The sequence below is a fragment of the Hyla sarda genome, chromosome 1, assembly GCF_029499605.1.
Source record: "Hyla sarda isolate aHylSar1 chromosome 1, aHylSar1.hap1, whole genome shotgun sequence".
NCBI classification, from domain to species: Eukaryota; Metazoa; Chordata; class Amphibia; order Anura; family Hylidae; genus Hyla; species Hyla sarda.
The window spans coordinates 227,283,513-227,301,132 of NC_079189.1; the positions used below are offsets into that span (position 1 = coordinate 227,283,513).

A 17,620-nucleotide genomic window follows, 5' to 3' on the forward strand; every position below is an offset into this window, starting at 1 on the left:
TAGCTCTGTTTCTCTGTTCCTGGATAACCCCTTTAAATAAAAATAAATGTCAAAAAGAGTAGGGATACAGGAAGCCCCTCCTGCTGCATCCTGCTGCCAAATTTACTTGGGCAAAATAGATTTAATAGGAGGGCAAGAGGGTAAATTGTTCTACAATTATTTGTCTTATTGTGTAAGGTTTTTGCATGAAGAACTCTTATTTTTACTCTTATTACTTCATGAATTTACTCTTATTCTTTTTCCTCTTATAGATACTACATTTATGCTGTAGAACATAAACCTGAAGAAGTAAGGTTAGAACAGAGGAACAGAATACCCAAAATTGAAAATACATAAAATGCAAATAGGTATTTTATGAGGCTTCAAAAGATCCCACATACCTTCCACTGAGAAGAAAACCAACTATTCCAGCCAGAAGAATAATTCCCACGGTGACCGACACAGCTATAATAGGAATCTGACTCTGATCCCCAGTTGCTGCAAATGCTGAGTAGAGAGGCAGAAATCAGAGATTATGGTTTCAGTCATATGTAACACACTGGGAGCCTGTGCTTTGTACAAAAGCGATCAAATGAAAGTCTGCATGGAATTTTTCTTTACTCCATATTTTTTGTAGATAAAAATGTTCATCCAACTAAAAATGAATTAAATACATGTAAAAAGCGTTGGAAGTATGTCTCCTATAAGCTTATCTGTTCTTGCTCCAGAATTCTTTTCTTTCAGTATCTGAGTCAATAAGTAGCTGTCTGCCAGCAAAAGGCTTGTCTCAGAGGCTAACTTTTAACTTCTGGGTCCAGATGTGTCTCTTATGGGTCAGATGTGCTTTGAGGTCCCTTAGGCACCAGGGCCCCAGTGCGACTGTTACATCTGCACCCCCATAGCTTAGCCCCTGGCTTGTCTTATGCAGCTGTTTTCAATGGTTCAATGTAGCTACGGGTGCATGCTACTTTTTTGTTTGCTTCTATTCAGTTTTTTGGGGTGACAGGATGAATATCAATTCTTAATTTGTTTCTTATTATTTTTTTTCACAGCATTCACTTTGGGGGTTAAATAACGTAATAATTTTAAAGAACAGGTTATTTTGGTTCATGTTTTGACATAAATCTGGACAATGCTTTATAGTGTTTTATTTTAAACATTGTTTTTACTATTTCCTTTTTTTTTTTTTTTCTTTCTTTTTTTTTTGACTAAGCATTCTCCAGCAGCGGGACCCCGGCAATCTGACATCTTATACCCTATCCTTTTGGTTAGGGGATAAGATGTCTAGGGGCGGAGTACCCCTTTAAGTGTAACAGTTCTAGCAGAAGGCAAATAACTCCCAATAGAAACCCATCAGTACCCCCACAATCACATTTTAAGGTGGTGACAGGGTGAAAAGGGTGCCAACATAATAATTTTCAGTCAATAAATGTGCACTACCTGGTGAGAAATTTTGTTATACAGCTATAAGGAGGAGAAATACCAACCTGCAGTGGTGAGCATGTCTATATAATTTTTACATTAAACAATGTAATATTAAAAGTGCAGTGGCTTACGAGATTCAGAATGGCTCAACTAGAGAGTCACTTCTATAATTTAATGCAACATAACCTAGAAAGACTGTGTTTTTCTACTTAAATGATTCCTTTCTATTCATTATATATTTTTTACTGCAAAACAACACACTTTTATGGTATACACATAAAAGGAATAATAATTGCACAACACAAGAATTTTAAGTGTAACAAGACCTTCAGACATACAAGCAGTATCATTTAAATTGAAGTTTTCTATAAATGTTCCACTTACAGAACAGAATGACATTTACCCCTGCATCCCTAGATTAAATGAGGTGACAAAGCAAGATCTAACAAGTTAACTTATCCCAGTGAGTGACATGAATGAGCCCTCTACAACTCATGCACGGGGCCTGGGAGAGGAAATCTGGAGCAGTAGAAGAATGACAGTTCCCTGTTATGGTATTGATCTGCTGACTCTTTCCGGTAACTATTACATGGACATGAACTGACAGTAATTAAAATGACTTACACACTGGGCTGGTTTCAAACTCAAATCTACGACTGAAGGCCCCGTACCCTGCGGCCGTGCGTGCTCGGATCTGGAATATGTAGGATGATGCTGGCTTCAGTCCCTCTGCTGTGATTTCTGTTTCTTTGGACTTGATGATTGTGTAACTAGTTTCCTGGTCCTGGATTTATAAGCAGAGAGAAAACAGAAATGTGGTATTTCTGACTCTGATAGAAGAAAATAGAAGAAGCAAACGGCAAATAGGGCTACAGTGCTTTCCCCTGCCAAGCATGTCTATCCAGAACATATATATGCACTTGGGCCACATTACCTTAGTAATAGAATATTATTAATCTAATATGATGCTACTGCTTAGACATGTTTGAATTAATGCAAACCAATTATATTGTCCGTATTTCAGAATGAACAGCAGACCTCCCCTGGTAAAAGTTAGGAGGTCTATTCAGATGAGCTGCAGAAGTGGGGCCACCATAATAAGATCACCAAAATGTGAAGCATTGCAGCCCTAAAGGTATGTTAATCTTAAGTCTAAAGGGGTTATCCAACGTAGTGTGACTTTACTAATGACCTGTCAGCCAGAAATAGATATGCTTACGAAGCATTAGGGCTTTTGTTGGTGGTAAATGGCTGTGTCCTGTGTCCCCATTACACTGCTGGCTTGTTTGTGTGAACTGGCTATTTCCTGTTTCTGTGCCCTTCCTCCAACTTCAATGCCTAGGATCCCTTGTTTCTAGGTGGGAGGTGACTCATCTCTCTCCCAAACATCAACCACTCCACTCATTGCAACACAGCTAGGCTCCCTTCCATGTGTACTGTATTTTAAACTACAATTCCCTGCAGCCCTGGGGAGAATGATCTCCCTCCTGGCCAGTTATTGCTCCACTTATTGAAGCACAGACAAAACTCCCGTTCAACACCTCATTAGTGATGCATTGTCTCGGGCCACACTGCAATCTGGGATAGACCCGAGACAACACTCATTTTGTATGCTGCTAAAAATGAACATTCCGGGAAAAGATCACATAAGAATTGCAAGACTATCCGCTGAACACAGGTACATACACTATATTATGAACTACACTAACATTAAATCCCTTGTAGCAAAGTCAAATAAAAAAAAGATTATCCCTTTAAGTGAAAAATATCTTACTATTATAAGTTGTTATGTACAGTTTTATAAAATTGAACCCAAACCAAATCTGTTATGTAACACATTGACATATTGTATTGTACATATCTGCAAATTTCCACAATTAAAATCTCTAAGGCCCTATTCCCACTCATCTGGCAATCTAGCTCAGTTTCCCTCCAGCATGGTCATAAAGCGTCAAAAGGAAACTATTGCTAGAACTGATCACATTGTTCCTAATGGGATAGTTCAAGGCATCTGGCGTGTCAGGGGGATGCCGGACAGACTGGTCCAGACGCTTGATAGGAAAACGTCTCCTACAGCATTTTCCTATCCAGCTCTGAAACTTTTTTTTTGAGCCTGATGAGAACTGATATATGGAGCCTAACCAATCCACCATTTTTTGTTTTTGCAATACTAAACTTACACTAAGCTATGTAGTGAACCTACATCAGTAATTTTATGTCATAGTCAACAGAGAATGGTAAATAGATAAGTAAGGCACAAAAAAACATACCGGACAGTACTGTCTGGATGAATGTGATATGTGACAGCTTATTTATCGCACATGCTGACTAGCTTTGACCAGCACTTCTCCACATTGTGACCCGTATAAAATGCTCATTTATATGGCCTTATTATGGATTTATATCATACTGATCAAGAATACAGCAGCCGCAGCCTGTTATATAAAATATGTGCTCCTGATTTTTGCTGTATTTTATATTCAATGGCATTAATACAGCATTAATACAACAGAATCATAAAGCAACACATAATATGTCAGTAAGACTGTAATATGGCTTTGCCATGTTCCTGAGTTTTAAGTATTTGAGTGTCAAAGGTTTCTCTTTAAGGGTGCCGTCACATATGTTTGGTGATCCAGCTTAGTTTACTTTTAGTACAGTAGAAAAATGCAGGAAGGAAATTGATAATTGAACTGATCCCATTGATTCACCAGGTCCAGATGGCATTAACTCCCGTGTTCTAAAGGAGTTAAAGGAGTTCGCTCTGTGCGTAATGACGGGCGATACAGGGGACGGAGCAGCGTGACATCATGGCTCCGCCCCCTCTTGACATCCCAAACCGTCCCCTTAATGCAAGTCTATGGCAGGGGGCGGGACAACCGCCACGCCCCCTCCCATAGACTTGTATTGAGGGGGGCAGGCCATGATGTCACGAGGGGCGGAGCTGTGACGTAACGATGCTCCGGCCCCTGTATTGCCCGTCATTACGTGCAGAGCGAACCCGCTCTGTATAGTAATGATAGCGCAGTGTCACAGCGGCGATCCCGGGGCTCTCTAGCAGCGGGACTGCGGCGATCTGACATCTTACCCCCTATCCTTTGGATAGGGGATAAGATGTCTAGGGGCGGAGTACCCCTTTAAGTAATGTAATACATAGACCCCTATTTCTAATATTCAAGCACTCTACAGGGACAAGGTCTGTTCCCCAGGACTAGCGCATAGCAAATGTGGTGCCAATATTCAAAAAGGAGGCAAAAAGTGACCCTGGAAATTATAGGCCTGAGGGATCGGTCCTGTCAAACTAACCTGATCAGCTTTTATGAGAAGGTGAGCTCAAGACTGGACTAGGGGAAATCGCTGGATGTTGTTTATCTTTCCAAAGCATTTGATACAGTGCCACATAAAAGATTGGTACATAAAACAAGAAGTATTGGGCTGGGGAGAATGTGGGTAAGTAACTGGCTCAGTCATAGGGAACAGAGGATGGTTATCAATGGTACATACTCTGATTGGGTGACTGTAACTAGTAGGGTACCCCAGAGGTCAGTTTTGGGTCCTATTCTATTTAATATATTTATTAATGATCTTGTAGAGGGGTTGTATAGTAAAATATAAATATTTGCAAATAATAATAAACTCTATAAAGGGGTTAACACAATAGAGGACAGTGCACTGTTACAAATAGATCTGGATAGCTTGAAAGTTTGGGCTAGGAAGTGGCAGATGAGGTTCAACACTGATAAATGTAAGGTTATGCACATGGAGAGGAAAATCCAGAATAGGATTATGTATTAAATGGTAAAACACTGGGAACAACTCACATAGAAAAGGACTTAGGAGTTATATTTAATAGTAAATTTAACTGTAGTGACCAGTGTCGGGCAGCTGCTGCCAAGGCAAATAAAATTATGAGGTGCATCAAAAGGGGCATTGATGCACACAACAAGGAAATAATTCTACCACTGTACAAATCACTAGTCAGACCACACATGGAATATTGTGTACAGTACTGGGCACCAGTGTACAAGAAAGATTTAGTGAAACTGGAGAGGGTTCAAAGACGGCCAACCAGAATAATACGGGGAATGGGAGGACTACAGTACCCAGAAAGATTATCAGAATTAGGGTTATTAAGTTTAGAAAAAAGAAGGCTTAGGGGTGATCGAATAACTTAATACACCAAAGAAAAAAGGAATTCACACTACACCGCTTATAATCCTTAAAACAATATACTTTATTAGAAGACAAAAATGATAAAAAATATAGACAGCTTTCTCAGCGGGCAGTACATAGATCTCTCCCATGACCTATTTATACCCAGAACTGTAACCATAACAAGGAGGGATCCTCTACATCTAGAGGAAAGAAGGTTTCTACACCAGCATAGACAATGGTTCCTTACTGTGGAACTCTCTTCTGGAGGAGGTGGTCATGTTGAACTCAGTAAAAGGGTTCAAAAGGGGCCTGGATGCATTTCTGGAGATTAATAACATGGATTATAGATTATGGATGATAGATGCATAGGGACAGAACATTGATCCAGGGATTTATTCTGATATTAGAGTCAGGAAAAGTTTTTTACCCCTAGTATAAGGTTTTTTTTTTTTGCCTTCCTCTGGATCAACTCAGTAGGGACACCATAGAGATATAGGTTGAACTTGATGGACTCTAGTCTTTAAAGAACTATGTAACTATGTATTTGAATGGAACAGTTCCGATTAATTTCAATTAGGATGCCAGGTAACTTGACACACCAAACTGGGAAACGCATTTTGCAGCATTTCCCTGTTTCACCCATTCCCCCCATTGCAGGACCATGCATTTTGCCATCAGTTGTGGCATCAGTTGTGATCGGTGATCCTATTCAGTACTTGGCCGGATTGCTGGACATATGTGATAGCACCCCAGTGCAGATAGCTTTCTGCATTACTAGTTTAACACTAAGTACTAAACCATTCACCTAACACAATGCACTAAGCCCTTCATCTAACACTATGTACTAAGCCATTCACCTCAAAGGCCTGTATGTTTTTCAAGTTTCTTTCCAAATGTATTAAACTGCTAATTTCCATTCAGTTTTTTTCTTTGCTCACTGCCAACGTAACAGTTTATATCACTTCATTTTTAGTAAGACTCTCTCTTATCACATCACATAATTGCTTTTGCCTCTGGCTCAGTACTGAACTAGGAAAGAAAAATTACAGACGTGCGCGCTGTTAGCAAGTCGAATGTTTCAAACGCGCTTTCATTTCCCGTGTTTTGTTTCCAGCTTTATCAAAACAATCAATGACTTACAGCCAGCGTTTTAAGTAAATTATTTACATGGAAAATGATTTCTCGCATTGCCTGGATGAGATCCATATTCCAGTACAGTATAACTATAAGTTGTAAGAGAAATGATATAACTTATTAGCACTATGATACTTTTATATCCATTCATTGGAGTGACCTTTATTCAGATGAGCAAAGTCTGCCAATATCTCCGACCTGAACTTTTAATGTGTTTTCCCATGCCGACGTGCCACTCTAATGAAAAACACACACTGGAAGTCACCCTGGTAATTTACTGCAGACACAATCAATTAGTGATCAATTTCCCTATGTAGCTGACGGCTCCCCAACCAAGAAGAGTTAGTGCGAGCAAATAACACAAAGATATAATAGTACATTACAGAAGGTCAGACCTTTTCAAAGTATTTGATCTCATATTCCAGGATGATACCGTTGGGCCGCTCTGGTTCCTGCCAAGACAAGGAAATGCTATTTCTGGAAATTTTTCCTTTCTTCACATGAGTGACTGGAGACGGGGCTGCAGAGACAAAGAAAAAAAATCATTAGTAGTTGAAAGTGCTTTCTTCCCTTGCTCTCTTGCTCTTAGCTAAATTAGTGGTTATAGCTAAATAAGTAGAACAAAAGTTTCACATAGAGACAGGAGTGAAAACTGCACCAGGATTTTCTTCAAGGGCAATGCACATCAGCTTACTGCTTCACAAACACATATACATTGTCTACTCTATTATCTATCTATCTATCTAACTAACTATCTATCTATTTATTATCTATCTATCTATCTAACTGTTACTGTTGGTCATTTAAATGAAGGCCTAAGTAAAGCCAGAATGAGAGGCATTCTTTGTTATTCTATGTTCCAACAGCAGAATATTTGCAGAATGTCCGACCGGTAAACAAGGGTGGTTATTCTGCAAAAAGCTGGTGCTAGGACCGCTCAGAAATGTACCATCTTTGTAGACCTTAAAGGGGTTCTCCAGGGAAAACTTTTTTCTTTAAAATCAACTGGTGGCAGAAAGTTAAACATATTTGTAAATTACTTCTATTAAAAAATCTTAATCCTTCCTGTACTTATTAGCTGCTGAATACTACAGAGGAAATTCTTTTCTTTTTGGAATGCTCTCTGATGACATCACGAGTACAGTTCTCTCTGCTGACGTTATTATAATAATAACTCTTTATTTATTGTTGTCCTTAGTGGGATTTGAACCCAAGTCCCCAGCACTGCAAGGCAGCAGTGCTAACCACTGAGCCACCATGCTGCCCTTAGCATATATCTGCTATGCATCTGCTATGCACGGTTGCTAAAATGGACAGAGATGTCAGCAGAGAGCACTGTGCCCGTGATGTCATCAGTGTTCCAAAAAGAAAGGAATTTCCTCTGTAGCATTCAGCAGCTAATAAGTACTGGAAGGATTAAGATTTTTTAATAGAAGTAATTTACAAATATGGCTAACTTTCTGCTACCAGTTGATTTAAAAGAAAAAAGGTTTTCACCAGAGTACTCCTTTAATGCTTTTCTGAGAGTATTCCACTGAATGAATTGACATATCAATGTAAAATTATTCTGCCGGATTTTGTTTGGAAATTCTGTTGTGAGAACATGGCCTAAGGGGCTCTTACAGGGGCTGTTATGATGTCCACATGCCCTAAAAAAAATTAAATGGGAAGAGTTTATCAAGCTAAGACAACTCCTTTAAGAATTTTCAACAGCTGAATGCTACATAAATGGCAAGATAACATGATGCTTAAGATGTACAGATATCCCCAAATAATCATGATTCATCACTACCCACAAAATAAATTAGGCCTAAGTGAACATCAGTGTGAACACATATCACACACACAAACAACAAGCACTCTTACAAAATGAAAATAATTTCCCCTAAGTGTAGTGTACTCCCACCACACGTACCAGTAAGAAGATGATAAAAAAAAGTTTAATTAAAATTGTTTAATTCAGTTACAACTACCAAGTTGCTGTGTTAATAATTTAAAAACACACTAAAAAAGCACCATGCATGGACACGGATATAACCAAAAGTGCATAAAAACTTATAATAAATATAATCAACCAATAACCATATGGCTACATAACCAGTAGAAGCATTCACCTTTCCCAGTGTTCCTTCAGACCTGTTCAGATACTGAATAAAACAGAGATTAAAAGAAGACACACTATACGAAGAGTAGATGATAAAGCTGGTAATTTTACCCCTTTGAGCCTTCTTTAATAGAAGTGTTAAAGTGTAACTGTGCGATAAAGACCAATTAAGTATATCAAATCGATCCCCAAGGTATTCAGATGATAGCGTCTTTGTATCCAGAGCACATCTGCTTTACAATGCACCGTGCTGGAGTTGAAAGGTAGAAGTATTTTGGAGTTTTCTTTCTCAAACAAAACGTAATTTAATCTCAGCATCCGCACAAAGCCTACAATCATTCCATCTTAAGAGTCTGCAACTGGATACTGCACTGTATGATTTGAAAGGAAAAGTGCAATTGCACAGGAACCTGTTTTTAAAGGTCACTAATTCTACAAGGGCAGATTCCCCAGAATATCAAAAGGCCGGGCCGCATTCACACTAAACTATGCTCAAACACATTTCTGAAAAACAAAACAACATAAACTGTCCATTTGTGTCTGAAAGCTGTGTTATTACTATGACACTGAAATCATACCAGGCTGTTTCTGCTACCATAAGCTACACCTAGCTTGACACTAATGTCTTGGGTGTGTGTGTGTGGGGGGGGGTGGGTAGATAGATATGAAATAGTAAGAAACATAGATGGATAGATAGAAAGTTACTTGTAAATTACTTCTATTAAAAAAATCTTAATCTTTTCAGTACTTATGAGCTTCTGAAGTTGAGTTGTTCTTTTCTGTCCAAGTGCTCTCTGATGACACGTATCTTGGGAATCTCCCAGTTTAGAAGAGGTTTGCTATGGGGATTTGCTTCTAAACTGGGCGGTTCCTGAGTGTCATCAGAGAGCGCTTAGACAGAAAAGAACAACTCAACTTCAGAAGCTCATAAGTACTGAAAGGATTAAAGTTTTTTGATAGAAGTAATTTACATATCTGTTTAACTTTCTGGAGCCAGTTGTTATAAAAAAAAAAAAGTTTTTTTTCCTGGATAACCCCTTTAACTTTGCCTTAATCTATTCACACTATAGGACGCATGGATATCTCCTGGGAACGGGGGGGGGGGGGGGGCTTGGGGAGTGGCTTCTATGAAGGGTTGGGACATCATACCAGCCCCTGGCTGGTGTGGACAGTTGGATGGTGTGGGAGATTCGGACCACTACAAGGTAATTACAGTGTCCTGACCAGCTTACTTAACCCCTTAAGGACCGGGGGGTTTTCCGTTTTTGCTTTTTCGTTTTTTGCTCCTTGCCTTTAAAAAATCATAACTCTTTCAATTTTGCACCTAAAAATCCATATGATGGCTTATTTTTTGCGCCACCAATTCTACTTTGTAATGATGTCAGTCATTTTGCCCAAAAATTTACGGTGAAACGGAAAAAAAATCATTGTGCGACAAAATTGAAAAAAAAAAACGCCATTTTGTAACATTTGGGGGCTTCCGTTTCTACGTAGTACATTTTTAGGTAAAAATGACACCTTATCTTTATTCTGTAGGTCCATACGATTAAAATGATACCCTACTTATATAGGATTGATTTTGTCGGACTTCTGGAAAAAATCCTAACTACATGCAGGAAAATTAATATGTTTAAAATTGTCATCTTCTGACCCCTATAACTTTTTTATTTTTCCGTGTATGGGGCGTTATGAGGGCTCAATTTTTGCGCTGTGATCTGAAGTTTTTAACGGTACCATTTGCATTGATAGGACTTATTGATGATATAAAAAGTGACCAAAAATGCACTATTTTGGAGTTTGGAATTTTTTGGCGCGCACGCCATTGACCGAGCGGTTTAATTAATGATATATTTTTATAATTCGGACATTTCCGCACGCGAGGATACCATATATGTTTATTTTTATTTACACTGTGGTTTTTTTTTTTTATTGGAAAAGGGGGGTGATTCAAACTTTTAATAGGGGAGGAGTTAAATGATCTTTATTCACTTTTTTTTTTCACTTTTTTTTAGCAGTGTTATAGGTCCCATAGGGACCTATAACACTGCACACACTGATCTTCATCATTGATCACTGGTGTCTCATAGGAAGCCAGTGATCGACGATTCTGCCGCATGACTGCTCATGCCTGGATCTCAGGCACTGAGCAGTCATTCGGTGATCAGACAGCGAGGAGGCAGGTAGGGGCCCTCCCGCTGTCCTGAAAGCTGTTCGGGATGCCACAATTAGCCGCGGCTATCCCGAACAGCCCGACTGAGCTAGCCGGCAACTTTCACTTTCGCTTTTAGCCGCGCGGCTCAGCTCTGAGCACGCGGCTAAAGGGTTAATAGCGCGTGGCGCCGCGATCGGCGTGGCGCGCTATTAGAGGCGGGTCCCGGCTTCACTATGACGCCGGACCCGCCGTGATATGACGCCGGGTTACTGTGTAACCCCGCGTTATATCAGGAGAGCAGGACCAAGGACGTAACGGTACATCCTTGGTCCTTAAGGGGTTAAAGGCCCCATCTGCCTCTCTGGTGTCTGATCTGCTCTCTGAGTCTTAAGCCTGTTTTGGCAGGCAAGGGCAGCAGAGCACAGATAACATTGATCAATGTTTTGCAATATTACAGCATTAAACAGTATTGCAAGTTATAGTCCCCTATGGGGACTAAAAAAAAAAGTTGAAAAAATAATAAAAAAAATAACTAATGTAAATAAGCCCCATGATGAAGTGTGGATTTTTGGTCACTTTATATACCCAAAAAAATAGAACAAAAAGTAAGCAAAAAGTCAGATGCAGGTCATGGCGGGAAAAAAAAATCTATCATACAGACCCATATACAGAAAAAATAAAAGAGTCATAGGGGTCAGGAAAGGATAATTCTAAGCATACATTTTTTTTATTTTTTTTTACAAAAAGTTTCATTTTGTTAACTAGTAAAATAAAACAAAACCTATACAATTGGGTATTGTTATAATTGTATGGACCTACTGAATAAGCATAATTTGATAATTTTACCGTGAAGCAGACTGCATAGAACTGAAACCACCTAAAAGTTGCATAATTGCACTTTGTGAAAACACAATAATAAAGTTGCTGCATCATTAAGGGGTAAAAAACTGCTCAAAAATTACATAGATACACTACTAGGTGACATATCTGTAAAGCTTGCATTTTAGGTCTCTCAGACAGTATTATACACAAGTTTTTGGGCTATTGTAAAGTTTGCGTTCAAACCCAACTTTTTGCCAAAATTTGGCGAACTGTCTAAACCGGCCTTTTGAAAAGTTCACTTGTCATAAGTAGCAAATAGTCAATAAAAGGAGCAGACGTAGCATCCCTGGTAACCAGATTGATGCTGTTATGTGTCAGCATAAAGGCACATTTTCGTTTTGATACAATATAATTTAATTTGAGCCTGACGCATAGGGAATACTATACTATGTTTATGTATTTGTCAATGCACTCAAGTTATTTTTACTCATTATATTTAAGACTGCATTATTATCATTCAGAATAGGGATTGCACAGGAACGGGCTAAATATATGATCACTGGGGTCTTGACTGCTAGGACTCCCTGCAATCTCTAGACCTTCAATCCCTTTAATTACATTGGTAATTTTATTTACCATTGTCTAGAAAGGAGGCAATTTTCTAAATAAAAACTAACATTCAAAATTTCTCAATAGCACACATTTCTAGAAATATTTCTTGAAAACTGCAGGAAAAGAGATTGCTTTATTGCTGCACTTTTTGAGACTAAGGTTAAAATCTACAGCAATACTGTCCTATGTGAACCCAACCTAAATGGAACAAAAGTGTCACAGATTTTTTTTCAAAAAAAAAAACATTGCAGTAAATTATTAGCTAAAATAACGTTAAAGTTAATAGGATCTACAAATAGTTCATTTCATATGCATATACAAGTATCTAAAGGTAGAAGGGTTAAACATGAGCGTAACCAAGAACTTTAAAGGGGTACTCCGGTGGAAACAAACATTTTTTTAATCAACTGGTGCCAGAAAGTTAAATAGATTTGTAAATTACTTCTATTTAAAAATGTGAATCCTTCGGGTACTTATCAGCTGCTGTATAATACAGAGGAAGTTCTTTTCTTTTTGAATTTCCTTTCTGTCTGACCGCAGTGCTCTCTGCTGACACCTCTGTCCATGTCAGGAACTGTTCGGAGCAGGAACAATTCCACATAGCAAACCTCTCCTACTCTGGACAGTTCCTGACATGGACAGAGACAGAGGTGTCAGCAGAAAGCACTGTGGTCAGACAGGGAAGAAATTCAAATAGAAAATAACTTCCTCTGTATTAAACAGCAGCTGATAAGTACTGGAAGTATTAAGATTTTTAAATAGAAGTACGGTAATTTACAAATCTGTTTAACTTTTTGGCACAGTTGATATATATATATATATATATATATATATATACCGGTATATAAATTCCACCAGAGTTACCCTTTTAATACCTAAGGCTATGTTAACATAATGGTGTATTTTATGAAAAAAAAACAAAAAACAACTGCATCCGTAAAGTGCTCTCTGCAAGTTAATGGGAAAGAGTTTTTCTGTGCACACTTTATAAAAAAAAAATAGGTATATTTTTTGTCCGTGAAAATAAACGACATGTCACCTATTTTTATGGATGCAAAAAACTACTTATACTGTGTGCACAGACAATCACTTTCCCATAGACTAACAAATAGTACATTGATTTTGTAAAAATGGACACACAATTTCAGTGATTTTACAAACACATTTTTTTTTCTTTTGATAAAATACACCTGAAAATACACTGTGTGAACATGGCCTTTAACCCCTTAAGGACAAATTTTATTTTTACGTTTTCATTTTTTCCTCCTCGCCTTCTAAAAATCATAACTCTTTTATATGTTCGTCCACAGACGAGTATGAGGGCTTGTTTTTTGCGCCACCAGTTGTCCTTTGTATAGACATCACTCATTTTACCATAAAATGTATGGTGCAACCAATAAAATACTATTTGTGTGGGGAAATGGAAAAGAAAACCACAATTTTGCAAATTTTGGAAGGTTTCATTTTCACGCTGTACAATTTACGTTAAAAATTATGTCTTATTTATTCTGTGGGTCAATGCAATTATTATTGTACCACTTAAAAAAAATCACAAACTTTTTCACCAAATTAGTACGTTTAAAATCCCTTTGTTTTGCTGACCTATAACCTTTTCATTTTTCTGTATAAGCGGCGGTATGAGGGCTCAATTTCTCTGTACCTTTTATTGATACCACATTTGCATATATAAAACTTTTAACAAATTTTTGATAAACATTTTTTGGAATAAAATCTTACAAAGAAGCAGCAATTTTTTATTTTATTTTTTTACGTTCACGATGTTCACCGTATGGATCATTAACATATTTTAATAGTTTGGATATTTATGCAAGCGGCGATAGCAAATATGTTTATACATTTTTTTTTTTTTTACACATTTTGGGGGTAAAATGGGACAAAGGGACAATTTACATTTTTATTGGGGGAGGGGATTTTTCAAATTTTTTAAACTTTTTTTAATACTTTTTTTTGTACTTTTATTTTCACACATCGCTGATGTGCGCCGTTACCGGCGGGTCCCTGGCTGCTGACAGCAGCCGGGACCTGTAGCGCATGACCCGAACATCGTTCCAATGCTCGAGGTTATGTACAGGACGTAAATGTACATTCTGGTGCGTTAAGTACCACCGCACCAGGACGTACATTTATGTCCTGCATAGTTAACGGGTTAATATGCAGCTGGTACCAGTATTACCCGATGCTATATACGGTGGGGAGCAGAAATCTGTTATGGTTCACACACTTATTAATGGATAGTAAAAAAAGACTGTAAGCAGGCACCACCTTTAAAGGAGTACTCTACTGGAAAACCTTTTTTTTTTTTTTTTTTTAAATCAACTGATGTCAGAAAGATGTTGAACAGATTTGTAAATTACTTCTATTCAAAAATCTTAACCTTTCCAGTACAAGGAACTTCTTGTATACTATACAGCAGCTGATAAGTCCTGTTAGGATTAAGATTTTTAAATAGAAGTAATTTAAAAATCTATTTAACTTTCTGGCACCAGTTGATTTAAAAATAAATGTTTTCAAGGGGAGTACCCCTTTAACCTAAAGTCCATTGACAAAATAATGAGGAAGAGGCAGATGTAAACCCCAGAAATGTGTCAACAGATTTCATTAAGTTTTTATGAAGATCTTTTCTGGATACCAGCTCTAACACTGGTTTATGGGAATTACAAATTTAGCTGAAATGACTGGGCTCTTCATGCCATCTATGCATGTTATGCAAATGTAGGAAGTGGATTTGAGGATTGATGTGGGTTTGTTTGTTTTTTAGTATATTGATATGCTCCTGTGATGGAAGATTGTTACATGTAACGCTCTTCTGATGACCTATGTTTGTTTGTTTTTCTTCCCCTAGTTTCCATACCTATTGACAGAATACAGACCACCATAAAATAAATTGGTATTTTGATGATTAGACTGTAACGTAAATTCATAAAATTTTAAATTCACCTTTATATAACCTGTATAGGTTTTATCTACGATTTATGTGTAGCTAAGTGTAGTGATCTAGTTTTCAGAAATATAAATGTAAAATTTAAATAATAATACTACATAATATTAGACTAAATGTTAACAAATTTAACAAATGACATCACAGCATACAATTTTTTTTAAATTAAATAATCATAATTTATAGAAATTCTAAGATTATTGTTGTATAAATATTAAAATTTATTTTGCAAGCTATTCTTTCTTCAAGAAAGTTAGAACCGTTTATTCTGGGGGCCATGATTCAGCTACTATGTTAAAAATTGGCTTGGGTATTACAGCATTCATCAAGAAGACTGATTGCTGTATCATGTAGACTGGCAGGCTTGGCACCAAAGGACGTTTCCCACACAGTCCAAGCAGGTCTGGGTGATTGGTATACTTATTTTTCCTTGAATTTAATAGCAGCTCAGGGAAGGATGCAGTGGTTCCTGTTAAAGGAAAATACTGAACTGGAGATTAGAAAAGAAAATGGGTGGGCTAAGTTTCCTTTCACATTTGTTCGAATTCCAGAAAGAAATATCTATTTTTTTCCACCTATACGAATGATAGACACGATTTAGCGAAACAGATAAGATTTGTGTCAGTCAGTTGACATGATGAATCTTTTTTTTTTTTATGGGTTGAAGGCATTTTCTCAATGCTTTAACACAGACACATTTTTCTGTACATATTACGGTCACACCTACACCTACATGGCTCATCTAAACCAGACTTAATCACCATAGAATCTAAGTTGTTCTTAATTCATTTCATCAAAGGATGAAATATAATACAAAACATAAAATGCATCCATATTACGGCCATGTGAAAGTGGCCTTGGGCTGAGTGTTTTATAAGAAATGTACCCTAATATATATATATATATATATATATATATATATATATATATATAAAATGTATCTTATAACACAGCACCAGCAGAGATATTGTCACGATGCCGGCTGGCAGGTAGTGGATCCTCTGTGCCAGAGAGGGATTGGCGTGGACCGTGCTAGTGGACCGGTTCTAAGCCACTACTGGTATTCACCAGAGCCCGCCGCAAAGCGGGATGGTCTTGCTGCGGCGGTAGTGACCAGGTCGTATCCACTAGCAACGGCTCACCTCTCTGGCTGCTGAAGATAGGCGCGGTACAAGGGAGTAGGCAGAAGCAAGGTCGGACGTAGCAGAAGGTCGGGGCAGGCAGCAAGGATCGTAGTCAGGGGCAACGGCAGAAGGTCTGGAAACACAGGCAAGGAACACACAAGGAACGCTTACACTGGCACTAAGGCAACAAGATCCGGCAAGGGAGTGCAAGGGAAGTGAGGTAATATAGGGAAGTGCACAGGTGATTACCCTAATTGGAACCACTGCGCCAATCAGCGGCGCAGTGGCCCTTTAAATCGCAGAGACCCGGCGCGCGCGCGCCCTAGGGAGCGGGGCCGCGCGCGCCGGGACAGAACAGACGGGGAGCGAGTCAGGTAGGGGAGCCGGGGTGCGCATCGCGAGCGGGCGCTACCCGCATCGCGAATCGCATCCCGGCTGGCAGCGGGATCGCAGCGCCCCGGGTCAGAGGACGTGACCGGAGCGCTGCAGCGGAGAGAGTGAAGCGAGCGCTCCGGGGAGGAGCGGGGACCCGGAGCGCTCGGCGTAACAGTACCCCCCCCCCTTGGGTCTCCCCCTCTTCTTGGAGCCTGAGAACCTGAGGAGCAGACTTTTGTCAAGGATGTTGTCCTCAGGTTCCCAGGATCTCTCTTCAGGACCACAACCCTCCCAGTCTACTAAAAAAAAATTTTTCCCTCTGACCTTTTTGGCAGCCAAAATCTCCTTGACCGAGAAGACGTCCGAGGAGCCGGAAACAGGAGTGGGAGGAACAGATTTGGGAGAAAAACGGTTGAGGATGAGTGGTTTGAGAAGAGAGACGTGAAAGGCATTAGGGATACGAAGAGAAGGAGGAAGAAGAAGTTTATAAGAGACAGGATTAATTTGACACAAAATTTTGAAAGGACCAAGATAGCGTGGTCCCAACTTGTAGCTAGGGACACGGAAGCGGACATATTTAGCGGAGAGCCATACCTTGTCTCCAGGGGAAAAAACGGGGGGAGCTCTTCTTTTCTTATCCGCGAACCTCTTCATGCGTGAAGAAGCCTGTAAGAGAGAATTTTGGGTCTCTCTCCATATAATGGAAAGGTCACGAGAAATTTCATCCACAGCGGGCAGACCAGAGGGCAAGGGGGTAGGGAGGGGGGGAAGAGGGTGAC

The 17,620-nt window shown here is 39.0% G+C and overlaps 1 protein-coding gene across 4 annotated transcripts in view; it reads right to left on the reverse strand.

Moving 5' to 3' along the window:
- EPHA5 (EPH receptor A5) overlaps positions 1 to 17,620 on the reverse strand; it is a 384,474-nt gene that overhangs the window by 50,763 nt on the left and 316,091 nt on the right. For all 4 annotated transcript variants that reach the window (XR_008891897.1, XM_056568879.1, XM_056568880.1 and 1 more), the window contains exons 6-8: positions 7,089 to 7,213; positions 2,029 to 2,188; positions 381 to 486 (exon numbers count right to left, since the gene is read on the reverse strand). Coding sequence is in view for 3 of the 4 variants with exons in the window: in XM_056568879.1 (XP_056424854.1) it covers positions 381 to 486; positions 2,029 to 2,188; positions 7,089 to 7,213 (391 nt within the window). In the remaining variant the exon portion in view is untranslated. The remainder of the gene's footprint in view (positions 1 to 380; positions 487 to 2,028; positions 2,189 to 7,088; positions 7,214 to 17,620) is intronic.